Source organism: Pundamilia nyererei, unplaced genomic scaffold (assembly GCF_000239375.1).
Source record: "Pundamilia nyererei isolate P.nyererei 1_Seehausen unplaced genomic scaffold, PunNye1.0 scaffold00027, whole genome shotgun sequence".
Lineage (NCBI taxonomy): Eukaryota > Metazoa > Chordata > Actinopteri > Cichliformes > Cichlidae > Pundamilia > Pundamilia nyererei.
In genome coordinates this window covers 2697937-2712810 of record NW_005187428.1, presented here as the reverse complement: position 1 = coordinate 2712810, position 14874 = coordinate 2697937, and the positions used below count along the sequence as shown (strand labels likewise).

Below are 14874 nucleotides of genomic sequence, written 5' to 3'. Positions count from 1 at the left end.
GCCTTAATGTAATAGATTACATAGCATTTTTCTGGTACAAGTTTCTGGGTTGGAAAAAAATATACATGGAGTAGTAGAAATTTACTGTAGACAATGCCCCCTATTTGAATAGATAATATGACAACCATCAACACAAACAAATATAGTTCAGACAATAACTGCATAGTCCATATCAGATTCCTGGTAAAATGCAATAGTTGTTAATATTAAAGTGTTGATTAATATATGGATTTATGGAACTGTCATGAACTGTTAAAGTTATGGCTGAGCTGGTTACTTCCTAAATGTCGCTCAGGGTATAATTAGCTAAGGTTTTCCAAGCTTCTCCATAAGACGTCCGTGTGAAAACATAAACGTCTTTAATGAGTTTTACGTTTCATTTATGGAGCTGGGTATACATGTTTGATCATAAAGCCATGCAGTGTTGGGACAGCCCTGTAAGAGTGATGTAGGGATTGAGGGGGCTTGAGTAGTCAGTGCATCAACCCGCACTGTTCTGTTAAGACCGACTGGCTACACAAAAGAGTTCAAGGAGTTCATGGCTTTTATAGGGGATGGGGCCTCCGAGCTCTCATGGCCCTCAGCAGTGTCCCTACTGGCACTCTTTCCACTATACTGCCCGATAAAGGAGCCATCCTCGTTGAACTGTCCGTCTCCTCCTTCACCGTAGTCAACTAAACTGTCGTCACTGTCGTCTCTCTTAACTGTCCCATTAGATGGCGAGCGGCTCCCTTTTAAAGGTTTATGGTCCTCATTGTCACTGAAGGAGAAAATAACATGCAGGCATTACAGGTGAGATGATGTGACAGATGCAATAAGGAGAATAGTGATCACTTTTTTTTTTTTAGATGGAGCATAGAAGAGCCAATTTGTTGCTTTTACCACAACCTACCCCTTAAGTTCGGTAGATAATGGCAAAGTTGTTATATGAATATTAATATGCAGCAATGAATATAAAATACATTTCAATGCACATTCGGGTTGCTCCATGTCTAAAAAATGTTAGCCATGAATGATTAGCTGGTTTCCATCAGGCAACGGGGGAATAAAGCTCAAGCAATCATACCCTTTTCAAATTCCCCCTGAAACCAAATATGAAGTGGTAAATGTGCTGTTTGACAAAAGCATTTTTCTCCCAAGGCAGAGACTGTGATGAAAAACAGAAAATCCAATGAAATGACGTGAATAAAGGAAAGTTTAAGCCAAGTATCCCTGCCCCCAAAGCAAGCACGACGATAAATCACAAGTTGGCAAAAATGCATGGAAAGTCCGCAAAGAAAGTTTTCTTTGGGTATCAGATAGTTGAGAACATTGCATATACACGACTTGAACACCAATGAGATCGCAAAGCCGTCACAATGCTGAGATGCTCCAAAATGGAAAGACAATAAATGGTATGCAAAAGCATTTAGGGGATATGACGGGAATAGAATAGCCACAGATTGCTGACGGCTTGTTTTTTGTAGCACTGCACATAATGAAGGCTTTGTGACAAAATATTATACACGATGACAGCTGTGAAAGATAGCAAGCATTTTTCTCCGCAGTGACTTCATTACCCACCGACCCTTTAAACATGCTACACTTACAAAACCCTTCACCGCCGCCAATCCCCATCATTGCCCTTACCTTTCCTGAGACCTACACCCCCTGCGTTAGGATGACGACGTCACTCTGAGATCAAACACATTCCTACATTTTACATTTCTGTAAGTCTGGCACTTTAACAGGCAAATGTGCTTTGTACAAGTACAGATTGATCTAAAAAATACAGTATACTCTCCAGCAGTCAAACAAGAACAGCTCAGTTGACTTAAGTAATGCCTTTATTGACATACTGTAAGGTTCCAGCTCAGTTTAATGAAACAGCATGGATATAAAGAATACTCTCACAAAGGCACTATAATATTTATACACTTTGCCTTGTGATTTGTCTACTGTCTTTTTACAGCCAATATCCATTGGAGAGATTATCTCGTGGTGTAAATACTACAGACTGGTGGTATTCTAGATTTAAAAATATATCAACACTTTTCTGTGTATTTTCTGTGTAACATATTTATCTGTGCCAAACACTTCCAGTGCTGTCTAAAAACCAATAACAACTCATTCGTGAGCCACATTGTTACAATGGGCAAAAAGCTCCTTAATTATGATGAACATGAACTCTATTATTAAGCTGATTCCCACATATTCTATCCTGATTCGGTGCAGACTTACAAGCACAACAAACTGGCTATTGAAAATAGGCACCCCAAAAAATACACTGTCTTTGAGATACTATTCCTTGTAAACTACAGTAGCCAGCTATTTTAAGAAGCTCTTTAAAGTTAAAGTAACCTGTTTTTAGAAATTTAAGTCTTCACTGGAAATGTAAGAGTTGGAATGGAGAGCTATAGATAAGCGGGAGGATTGGGCAGTAGTGCGAGACAGACGACTATTCTGTTGATCTTTTCCCAGAAAAATAAAATCTAGAATAACACCAATCATAAATGATTTCTACTAAAGAATGGCTATTGGCCTGTTGTAAATAGCATTAACCAGCTCTGTCCTCTCAGTGTTGATTGCTTCCCTCAAGCGTGCTGACAATTTCATAACATACCCATATGCATCTATATACTGTATATCTATATCTATCTATCTCTATATATATAAACAATACTTCCATTCAACACATTATTGCCTACAGCAAAATTTCATACATAATATCAAATCTTAAAACCATGCATATCACATTTTTATATATAATTAATGATATGTATTTATCGCACATCTTCTGTCTCACATAAAATCCATAGAACAGATTCATGTATACATAATACAAAAGGAATATAAAATATAAAAGCAAGACCATCTTAGAAATTCACTTATAAAAAAAAAAGAATATTCAAAAATGCTAGTTTTACAGAAGTAAAGTGCTTCATTGTTCTGTATTCTGCATGTGATTGAAGAAGCAGCCTAGAAAAAGGATGCTGACAAGCATAGCTGGATAACTGAAGTGACAGTTAACAGGACTGACCATTTCAGAGATTTTCAATCCTATCAGGGTCATGTACTATAAGTAGCAATACACTAGGCAAAGTGTTAATACTAATATATACATATACATATATATATATATCTATATATCTATATATATATATATATATATACTATACATACAATGTATATGATTAGCTTATTAGTTGAAAAGTTAGGGATGTGTTGCAAATGAAAGTAGCTTATACTGTTTATTCCTGACAGTCTTATTTGTAATGTTAAAACACCCTAAACCACGAATCCCCTGAACCTGAAGAATCCTGCACACATATCAAGCACACATAAAGTCCAACACAAACAGCATCCAGGGTGTCCCAGAACCCAGAAACAAAATCTTGTACTTCACGGTGGTAGAAGATCAGACTGGGTTACTTCCTCTTGTTGTTTTGACTTTAGTTAATGGTGATTCTGGATGACTTTTTTTATTAGTTTTAAGGGTTGAGAAGTAGGAGGGCGAGCAGAGCTCCAGCACAGAGTGTGGATTTAGGAAAGAAAGTGGGAACACGGGGCAAGTGGTTGATGGGTACAATCTGCTCTGGGGACTCCAAAGGCTGGGGCACTTTCTCTCACCTGTATTCCACAAAAGTACAGTCGTCATCTTTCATGGGCTGGAACTCAGGGTCTGTGTGGGCATCCTCCTTCTCTTTGACTGGTGAGATACAGGAAGTGATTTAGTCAAACTGGTTTTTAAAGAATTGTGAGAAACAACATGTTTCTTAAGCGATATGACGAAGACAGTCGTTCAGCATCACCCATGAAATTCAAAAACCGTACCCGAACTTAAATTTGGCCGACCTCAACTTCGAGCTCAGTCTTTGTGTACCTGTAGACTGTTTCTCCTTGTCCAGATGCTTTTTTTTTTTGTTTCTTTACTGGAAAGTCTGTTCTGACCAACACATTTTAATTTAAAATTTTGAGGGAGTTGACTGAATTGATTGTTGAATTGATATGGACAAAAGAGCTTGCTTGCATACTCCACAGTTCACATCTGAATGTTCTCTGAGATGTTACACAAGAAATATGTGTTGACAGTCTGACTTGGGAGTGAATTGATGCCTAAACTACTCCACCCATCTGACCCCTATATAAGAGCCGAATAAAAATGACAGGCATGCTCCTGGTTGCGCTCCTAATCTGATGCCCTACCTTTGGGCTGTGGACACTGTGCAGTCTTTCACTCAGAAACCCCAGTGCAGTCCCTGCTCTTAACAAGAGAGCAACATCACTGTGACATAGAAATTCATGTTTTCAGTTCAAGTTTGTGGTTATGTGCAAATGGTCAGAACAGGACTTCTGCATCTAAAACACCAGGAACACTAGGAGAGGTGAATTGAAGGGGAAATGGGCCAAATAGAAATAAGGTATGGTTTTCACTCTTTATAGTTGGACTCACAAAACCTGACTGTAATTTATGGGTTCATTAAAACTGATTAATGTGTGAATCTGACAACAGTGAATAAACCCTGTCAATACAAAAAACCTATTCTCCATTAATGTGAGATGTATACTTCTTTAATGAATGGTTTGATCCAAACTATGTAGCAGTTTGTAACTGTGCATTTTAAAAAGTTCTGCTCTAATAAAGTTGTTATTATAGAAACAACTGTCTTTTTTTGTGGTGATTGTGCCATTACTCACCAGGGTACTTCCCTCCTTTATTTCTCTGGATGAAGCAGATAATGAGAAGGATCAGGATGAGCAGAGCAATTGCACACATGAGGCCAATGAACCATCCCTGAGTGGCGATGTCCACCTGTCTGCTTGCCACAGCTGTCCAGAGAAGGGGAGAAAGACTTAACATTTACACTTGCACTATTTTAACATCTCATCCCCAGTAGCGAGGGAAAACAGCAAAAATTATCCACAATATGTGCTAAAACAAACATGGAAGATCAAGTCAGCGTTTGAGCAGATATCCCATCTGATATGATGAATTTTCAGGTGACGAGTGAATCAAGATTGCATATTATTATTGACAAAGACTTTAACGTTAGATGAGCTAGACAGTTCCTAACATTATCCTATCCGTGACTTGAGCCCAAATTAGTAGTAGTACACAATCAAAGAAGTAACATGTACACACAATTACAGACACACACGCAAACACGGACAGTGACATACAACGTACGTTAGCACGGGTGATATTAAGTCAAATAAAATACTAAAAACAGGCTGAAATTCTATATTAGAATATCCACTTCTAAAATCCCCAACAGTGTGACACTGACATTCATTATGCATTAACCAGAAAATCATGCTGTATGTTCTGTCCACATCACTACAGTACATGTCTGGCATATAGAACAACCACATCACATCTGTTAAATCCATGCTCGATTCTGTATAAATATACAAAAGCACAAACTACTCCATACGCGACACACGACAAAGTGTAAGGCCAGGCTCAGCCACACCGAGGTGGAGGCGAACATCCAGGAAGTGCCTCACCTGGGAGAGTAACCAAGAGCTCCTTGGAGTGGTGGAATTCTTGGTCGTGGTGACCCAAAGCCACCAAACGGACCCTATAGCAAAGGCCCCCCTTTAAGCCTTTCAGCGTTATGTTCTGAGAGCCATTCACAAACTCTGTATTCCAGTCCTCTTCACTTTCACCTGCAGGAGTTATGTTCATCAAGAGAAGTATGTTTGAAGGAGCGAACACAACTTCAAAAAGGCCATGGAGATCATGACATTATGGGAACTAATTGTCTGAAAAGAGCATCTACTGGTATGGCATTATGCTGCAGGCAAACATTAATATTCATGGAGTTCTAAAAAATCCATTAAGTCTATGAATGAATTATTATTGTGTCCCCGAAAGCTCAATGCACTGCAACTTCAGAAAAGCTGCAAAGTGAGAAAAATCATTTCACCATTTTGATAATATGTGTGCTGCTTAGAAAATACTGAATTCAAAAAAATAACTAAGCTGTAATGGGCTTTCTCATTTTTAAAACTTGCTACTTTTGGATTAGGTTGATATAAAAGTATATTTTCTGTTCTTGTTCCATTGCCATGAAAGGTGGTACATAGTGACAAATGTAACTGAAATACATAAAAAAGTGCTTTTCTAGCTTTACAATAAAAGTCATATTCTCCCACTAAAAAAGTGATTTTACTGATAAATACGACACTTTCACAAAAGGTTAAAACCAGAACAGTTGCCTCAGGCATTTTATATTGTAAGGTAAAGACCATACAATAATAGAGCGAATCCCATCAATCAGATGACTCTATGAGCACTTGGCGACAGTGGGAAGGAAAAAAGCCCTTTTAAAAGGAAAAGCCCTCTGATACAAGGAGCAGTAGAGAGACTTTTCATCTACTTTCAGCTTTACATCAAAACTTTCAAATGTTCACAAATTGTTTTTGACTACCTTGAATTTAGTTAAAAATCATGTAGTAGCCTAAGTAAGTAAAAGTACATTCTCACAGAATTGGCGGCATATTTGCAGACAAAAATGCCGTATACGTTATCAAACTGGTGGTGATCCTCTTTTGCGCTGAGCTTTTAGGGCCACTGCACGTACACAAATGGTAATGAGCTGAATGTGAGATGTGTTGTGACTGATGACCACAATAATTAGGCTTTTGATAGCAAAATTTTGCAAGATTATGATCTATTATTGTGATCTTCCCTAAGTGAATCTATTAAAATGGTAGGTGTGAGAGAGCCATACTACAGTGCTGTTCATCCTCACTGCAGGTGGATAAAAACAATGGAGAGCACTTCAGTCAAATTCAGCTGGCGTAATAGGAAATGTTTGTGCTGCCTTTTATGACGTTTGTCTACATACGTTCCAGCCAGATTGCCAAGGGAACTGCACGCATTTATAGCACTGGGTAATTAGCAATCCAATCACAGAAAGCGTTGTTTATCACATCCGGGTCTGCACTGGCCAGAGCCAGCATCAGCATGACTGCCAATATTTCTATTCACCTGCATAAGCCAATAATGAAGTAGGAGTCTCTTGCCACCTGTGAATGGAACTGAGAAAAATGTTGGTGTTTCTTTGCTTACTGTCATTTAGTCTGTATTGTGCACTAAAGTTTTTCTCCGGGCCCCAGTACTCCCAACTGATCAGGGCCCAGTCTTCCCCGATCATGGAGCTAATGTTTCCGAAAGGACTTGCTGAGCACACAAGAGAAAACACAACCATCAACATGAGTCTGTTGGTCAAAGGACAATCCAATAACTGTCAATCAAATATTTTGCTTTTGCTACAGTTAACATTAAGTGCACCAAGCTTCACCAAATCTAGTTTCTCACTGCTTTAACTATGCCAACAAAAACAGAGGACATACATAACTAATCATCACTAATCAACAGACACTGAGGTTACTAATATCACAGCAGAATCTGTACCCTTGTGGGGTGGACCATGTGGAGGTGACCGTGCAATAGGATGAAGGGATTGGGTGCTTCCTGTAAACAATATGAAGAGGGGTAGAGATGGAGCCACACACATGTGAGACACACACAGAGACACACAGAGACACCACAGATGCTAAAGTCATTATACAGAGAACACAAAGTTCATTGGCATGCCATGCGAAGCCCCTGGCATGCAGCAGGAAAGCATCACCAGCGGCCACTGAGGAAGAAGTAAGAAGGGGGTCAAAATCACCAAAGGCACAGCGAAAAAAAAAGAAGAGAAAAAAAAAGATGAAGAGCAGCTGAGCACTTTGAAAAGACTCATCTAGTTTTATCACATGGCATTAAAAAAAGCACATGTCACAGAGCATCTTTATCTGTGCAGCTTTGAACTTTTCCCTGCTTTGAACTCCTCGGCCAAGCATTCTGGTTGGCCACAGAATTGGACAGAGGCGAAGGGAAACTGCTCAGAGGTGAGGAGCGCATGCTTATGGTGGGTTTTGCAGCTTTAGCTGTATGTGTAAAACAATCATTTGTCTAGAAACACCACATTTCTGTCAACCTGTGATATCAGAGCCTGCAGAGAGAAACAGGACAAAGAGAAACAACCGGACAGGGATCATTATGAGAAGACAACCACCCACATCCCCAAACTGTCTTTTTTTTTTAGACATTTATGTGGTTGTGCTGTGTAACTTGAAAGTGTTATATATATATAGTGAAAAGGTATTTGCATATTTGTTACACTGAAATGTTTTATGTCAAACAAATTTTAGTATTAGACAAATATAACCTGAGTAAATACAAAATGCAGTTTTAAAATGATTTCATTTATTAAGGGGAAAAAGCTATCAAAACCTAACTTCCCTCAGTGAAAAAGCAATTACCGTTCTCTTGTTAAGTCATGAATGAACTGTGATTAACCACAAAATCAAGCTGAGCCACACCCAGTACTGATTACTGCCAGACCTGTTGAATCAAGAAATCATTTAAATGGAACCTGTGTGACACAGTGAAGTAGGCTTAAAGAACTCAAAAAGCAACACATCATGCCATGATCTAAAGAAACAGCTGTGGAAAACAGTTGTCAAACAAAGTCACTGACATCCATCAGTCTGGTCTGGTAAGGGTTGCAAAGACATTTCTAAGGCTTTGAGATTGAACCACAAATGGAGAAAATCTGGAACACTGGTGAACCTTTCCTTGAGTGCCCGGCCTATCAAAATTACTCCAGTGCATCGATGACTCATCCAGGTAAATGGTAAATGGACTGATCCTCATATAGTGCTTTTCTACTCTCCCGGAGCCCTCAAAGCACTTTATACAGCATGCCACATTCACCTATTCACACAAGCACTTCCTTATATGCTTTTAAGTGCTTACTAACTAACAATCACACTCATTCGTACTCCAATGGATGCATCGGAGAGAGCAACTTGGGGTCAGTATCTTGCCCAAGGATACTTGGCATGCAGAATGGGAGAGCCAGGGATTGAACCACTAACGTTCCGATCAGTAGATGACCTGCTCTTCCTCCCGAGCTACAGTCACCACAAAAGGTTTGCATCCCGTTAAATCTGGTGTAAAACTAACTTTCATAAAAAGAACATCATGGCAACACTCAAACATGGTGTGATGGTTTAAGGCTGCTTTGCTGCATCAGGACCTGGACGACTTGCCATAATTGATGGAATCATAAATTCTGCTCTCTACCAGAAAATCCTGAAAGAGGATTTCCAGGCATCAGCTCATGCCCTGAAGCTCAAGCATGCTTGGGTTATGCAGCAGGACAATGATCAGAAACAACCTCTGAATGGCTAAAAAAAAACACCTCAACCAAGGTTTTAGAAAGGCCTAGTCAAAGTTTGGACTTAAATCATATTAAGAGGCTTTGGCCTGACCTTAAATAGGCTGATCACACTCAAAACCTTCTAGTGTGGATGAATTAAAACAATTCTTCAAGAAGAGTGGGCCAAAACATCCACACCATGTTGTAGAAGACTGTTGTCATTTATCACAAACGCTTGATTGCAGTTTTTGCTGCTAAAGATGGCACAGCCAGTTATCAGGTCTAGGAGGCAATAACTTTTTCACACATGGGTAGATGGGTCTGGATAACAAGAAACAACTTTTTTCTAAATTGTTGTTGTCAGCTGATTTTCTGACAGCTAATCCATAAAGTCTGCAGTAACTGAATGATGAGCAGCTTCAAACTACACAACAGAATTAGAGGAATGTTTGACACCAAACAATTCAAACTGGCAAAGCATACACAGCAAAGCAGTGCAAGCTTCACACAAGCTAAATGTGTTGCACAGTTCTGCTGCAGCACACCAGGACTCAGGTTTGCTTATCCACTTCACCAAAGAGGTCTCTGGGGCTGTTTTGGGAGGGGCTTTCCTTAGATCGCCAAAATGATTAGAAATTTTAAAAAGACTAGGGGCAATTTAAGCAAATATTCACCAGACATTTACCGAATTTTCAAAGCAAGATAAACAAACAAATCTGGTAAATAACACGTACTGGAAAATGTTCTGATGGACAATAATACAAACCAAGCACATGCTCTGTAAATTATTTACACGCTTTCATGCTCTTACCTCAACAAATACAGAACAGAACATATATATTAATCTAATATTTATCCACATCTCCAGTGGGAGAAACATGAAATCTAGTTAGTTTTTTTTCTCATATTTGTCTTGTATTTGATGACTTACCTTCCTCCCTGATGATGACAGCTTCCTGAGAAATGGCTGCACCTGCTCCAGCGCCTGTTTTCGCATTCAAATAAAACTTGTAGCGTATGCTGTACTTGAGGTTGGGCAAAGTGACAGAGGTCTCATTGGCAGCCAAGGCCAGCTCCTCCACTGGGCCCAGTTCATTGGAGTTATTTACTACAGGGGTGAGGGATGGGCGAGAAGAATAATGGGGTGGGGGTGGAAGTTGGGAAGCAGTGGGGTAAGTTGAATAGAGAGTTGGGTAGGAGGTGTAGATGGAGTGTCAGTGATGAAAAAGGTGGAAATGGAAGTATTTGGGGTGTAGGATTCAGAAATAGAAGGCAGGAATGACCAAAGTTGATTTGTTATTTGTGTTTTTTTAAATTTAGGCAAAAACAAAAATGCTCTTAGGCTACTCTAAGTATTGATTATCATTTCTGTCTTATGATCTGAATGACAGCACAAGACATGAAAAAGACTGACATACAAATCTACAAACTACATGAAGAAGATGACACTCACTAGGTAAAGATGCAAAAATCTTACGAAAAAAGCCTCACCTGGCTGATATTTGAGGGTATACCCGGTAATGTGCCCATTATGGTCATGAGGAGGACTCCATTCAAGGGTTAGAGAGTCCAGGTTCGAGTTAGTGACTATCAGCGAAGTAGGAGACCCCGGCACTGCAAAAAGACATATATAATGAAACCTTGCACAAGTTAATTAAAGAGCAGCTAAAGATAGGATGTTTTAAATAAATAGCTGAAGAGACGGTGTGTGTGTGTGTGTGTGTTTGTGTGTGTGAGGCGCGGTTCATTGAGGATTTCTGGGTTTTACTTTATGCAGAATGCCCAGTGTTAATACTCAAAGTCTGCCTCCAGTCATTGTGGCTTGCTTATTTATATTTCATTCTGATATTTGACCTTCAGTGTGCAATAAAGCTTGTGCAGCACTTAAAGCGAAAAATTTCTCTTACTTACAAAAATTGCTTTGTGTCATTATAATTAGACTGGATGTGATTAATAGGCGACTGGGAAATTTAAAGCCTCTAGTGCAAAAAAAAACTGAGCAACTGCTTGTATATTCACAGATTAAAATAAACAAAAACCTTTCAAACTCAGACCGAAGAGAATCATTGATAACTGAATAACTTAAATAGCCAGACTTCTGATTGTATGATTTAGAGCAGCGGTCCCCAACCCCCGGGCCTCGGACCGGTACCGGTCCGTGAGTCGTTTGGTACCGGGCCGCGAGAGTTGAGGCTCAGGTGTGAAATGTATAGTTTTCAGGGTTTTTAATCGGTCTTTTCACGTGTGTTATGAATAAATTTTCTTTTTTTCGGTACCGGTACTAGTTTTATTTTGTTGTATTTATCCGCGACACCTTAAAGGCCGGTCCATGAAAAATATTGTTGGGCATAAACCGGTCCGTGGCACAAAAAAGGTTGGGGACCGCTGATTTAGAGCATAGATCAGTTACAGGTGGAAAGTCATCATTTTCTATTTGCTAACCAGTTATGTGACACTGTTTTACATAGGCTGTCATTCAAGTGGAGCTAATTTGCTACCTGTTCCTGTTCCAGTTATGATAATGAAGACTGAAACTATACTCTGGGTCATTTTTAACAAAGTCTACTCTCATATGAAAGAAAAAAAAAAAGACACACAGACACAAAGGGTGTCCCTTCCGATCTCTTACCTCCCTCGGGTGTCTTAAACTGCTGGGTTACACTCCGGGGGCCCTCTCCTTTTCCATTATAGACCCTTACATTGAACAAGTACAGACTGAAGGGGTGGAGGCCAGGCAGCATGCCCTGGGTATGATTCCCACTAAATACAAGAATGTCCTGCTCCATGTGATCAGGATTGTGCTTGTAGTGGTGTTTTCTCCAGTAAGACACCTGAAAGCATGTAGATTTAAATGACGTATATAGTACAACTGGTGGAAATGGTGCACATGTTACATTGTCGGCGGTTCTTATACGGTACCTTATATCCTTTGATATTTCCGCGTATTAAATGAGCGGGCACGGGATCCCAGAACACCTCTACCAGGGTGCTGTTTCGCACCACAGCGTGCACATTTTCTGGAGCTGCTACGGGCACTGTATCGTAGATGGGCAACACAGCATTACAACAGCAAAATACAGAAAAAAGGAACATACTGAGAATATGTTATAGGTTACACACACCAGCTGCATCACCCGCAGGCTCTTGAGCATAATCTTTTTTTTTAAAATAGACAGTCTTACTCACAGTCCTCTCCTGAGTAGCCGTGGGCAATAGCAGGGTCAGGTCCAGCTCCGTGGTCGTTTACAGCCCGAACCTTAATCTCATATGGAACAAACGTGGGCGTTCCAGACACAACAAACTTGGAATTGTTGGACACGGTCACTGTATTCCATTCGCTTTCTACCTTCTTCTGCCTCCACATCACTCTGTAGTGAAGCCCAGGACCATTAGACTGGAGGTTTGTCAGTGGCTGCAGAGGAGAAAGCTGTAATGTAACTTATTCTCCATTGGAAAGCTTCTGTAGACAACATGTAACAGTATATGAAGCTGAAAATATAGTTTTGCTGAATGACAATAAAGTGAAAAAACCCCCATAAAGAAAGCTCATAAGACCACACAATTACAAAGTCAAGCTCTGCAGTATGAGAAGACTTTAATAAATGCATGAGGATTAAAAGGATCAGCCTTATGCTGCTTATTACCTTCCAGGAGATTACAAGATTGTTATGTTCAGTTCCAAATCCCTGCACACCTGTTGGGTTTTCATCTGGAGCTGAAAAATATATCATTAAGGACACAATTAACACTTATTGGATGGAAAATCTTTCTTAGATAGTACTTATAATCTGGTCAGATTTACTTTTACAGACTTTAGTATATGTATGCATACTGAATCTTACGGTACTTCATTGTCTTTACTTTGATACACAACAGCTTTGATATGGCATCTGTTAGCCTAATGCATTATTTAATGCATTAGGCTAAGAAATGGATATATGGAGAATTACTTTATACAGGAAACTGCACCAAGAAGAGCAGAAATCACACAGTCAGTCAGCTGATTCTGTACCTGCAGGTTCTGTCTTGTACATCCTGGAGGGGCGGCTGGGATTACTGAAGCCCACCGCGTTGAGAGCCAGAACTCTAAAGGTGTAGTGAACATGGGGCGACAGTTTAAGGTGAGCTGTTGTCTTGGTTCCAGGGACCTCGGTAAGATTATGCCAGTGACCCCGATGGTGCAGTGAGTCTTCATATTGGATCAGAAATTCTGTATTTAAAAAAAGACATCACACCTTAAATAGTGTCTGACAGTATATTTCCATAAATGGAATTAAAGCCCTCTGGGTTTTTTTTAGGATACTTTAATTCAAAAAGCCCAGCTTAACAAAAAAAAAATCCACTTTCGGCAGCACTTTGAGGATTCAAGAAAATAGCGGATTTAGCCCGGTTTTTCAAAAAGTGATGAGGGTTTTCATCACCCTGAGGAAACTAACTGACAGTAGAGAAGTAAATTTTCCAGAAAAGTTTGGAAAAGTCTTTAAGTGCATTTCTTTTCTTTTTCTTTTTTTGCCAAAAGGCAGATTTTAGAGTTTGTTATTGGTTACTACTGGGTGTAGCCAATTTTAAAGATTTTGTTTGCACAAAAACATTTAGAGCAATATAGGCCAACAATCTAATAATAAGGTGTACGTTCACATAAAACCCACACAGAGAGCGAGCCAAACAACACACACACACACACACACACACACACACACACACACACACACACACACACACACACACACATAAACATACTCTGAACAGGGCTGTTATGTTCATCCCCAGGGGTCCAAGTGAGCTGAACACTCCTCTTTTTCTGGTCTGTCAGTTCCAGGTCTGTCGGGGGGTCGGGTCGCTCTGGGAGAAATACAGCACAAGCAGCAGCATCAACCTGTGTGCTTGGGATTATATTCATAGTGGCTTCATTCTACAGAAGATGAAGGGTTCATGCTATGAACAAGATGGAGCAAAAACAAAAAATGAAGGACGTGTCGGCCATGTTTCTGTGATACTGAAACCATAATAGATGCTAATTTGTTGATTTAACCAAGCACACCTTTGAGTTCCTCCTTTATTTCTGTACATCTTCTACTAGACTGTGTTATCTGGGCTGTGATAAACATGCAGACATTGCATCATGCATATGAAAATCCCACTACATAATCATTCCGCATGAAATCGAGTCTCAGGCTCACACAGAGGTTAAATTGATGCTCATGTTTTGGAATTAGGTGATAAAGTGAAATGCACGCCTTGAATAAATAAGTGATGAGAGCAACGTGTATTTGGAAATATCCCAAGTGGTGCAACCGGGAGATGTCTGCTTTACAAATGATGTTTGCATTTGACTGTGAAGAGACATTTTTTTTGGCTTGAGTAAATGTTGCCGCCAGTGGTTTAAAGCATTCAAACATTATGCATATTTGGCAAAACATTAAAAAAATATATCTAAGCAATTTTATAAAAAATAAACTCTCAGAGGCAAAAAGAAATAAATGCTGGAACATCAAAAATGAATTTAAAAAAGCCCACACACATACACAATAATGCTTTGTGATTTTCAGGTCAACGCATGCTGCATTTCACATACACAAGCGCACATCTGCAGAGCACATCTGGGTGCTCGTGTGTGCTGCAGGTTTACCGTAGACAACAGCTGGTGTTGTGGCCTCTGTCAGGTAGGAGGGCA

General features: G+C 39.7%; 1 protein-coding gene across 10 annotated transcripts in view; it reads right to left on the bottom strand.

Moving 5' to 3' along the window:
• Positions 1 to 25: 25 nt before the first annotated feature.
• LOC102192473 (neuronal cell adhesion molecule-like) overlaps positions 26 to 14874 on the bottom strand; it is a 74342-nt gene continuing 59493 nt past the window's right edge. For 6 of the 10 annotated variants that reach the window (XM_005728144.2, XM_005728145.2, XM_005728147.2 and 3 more), the window contains 16 exons: positions 14830 to 14856; positions 13941 to 14042; positions 13213 to 13410; positions 12845 to 12915; positions 12387 to 12612; positions 12120 to 12235; positions 11830 to 12031; positions 10692 to 10814; positions 10132 to 10308; positions 7974 to 7988; positions 7403 to 7462; positions 7058 to 7168; positions 5488 to 5649; positions 4678 to 4809; positions 3610 to 3688; positions 26 to 760 (listed from right to left, as the gene is read on the bottom strand). In XM_005728144.2, coding sequence (XP_005728201.1) covers positions 514 to 760; positions 3610 to 3688; positions 4678 to 4809; positions 5488 to 5649; positions 7058 to 7168; positions 7403 to 7462; positions 7974 to 7988; positions 10132 to 10308; positions 10692 to 10814; positions 11830 to 12031; positions 12120 to 12235; positions 12387 to 12612; positions 12845 to 12915; positions 13213 to 13410; positions 13941 to 14042; positions 14830 to 14856 — 2048 coding nt within the window. In that variant the 3' untranslated portion in view covers positions 26 to 513. The remainder of the gene's footprint in view (positions 761 to 3609; positions 3689 to 4677; positions 4810 to 5487; positions 5650 to 7057; positions 7169 to 7402; positions 7463 to 7973; positions 7989 to 10131; positions 10309 to 10691; positions 10815 to 11829; positions 12032 to 12119; positions 12236 to 12386; positions 12613 to 12844; positions 12916 to 13212; positions 13411 to 13940; positions 14043 to 14829; positions 14857 to 14874) is intronic. The other 4 variants (XM_013909556.1, XM_013909558.1, XM_013909559.1 and 1 more) reach the window with 3 other exon arrangements.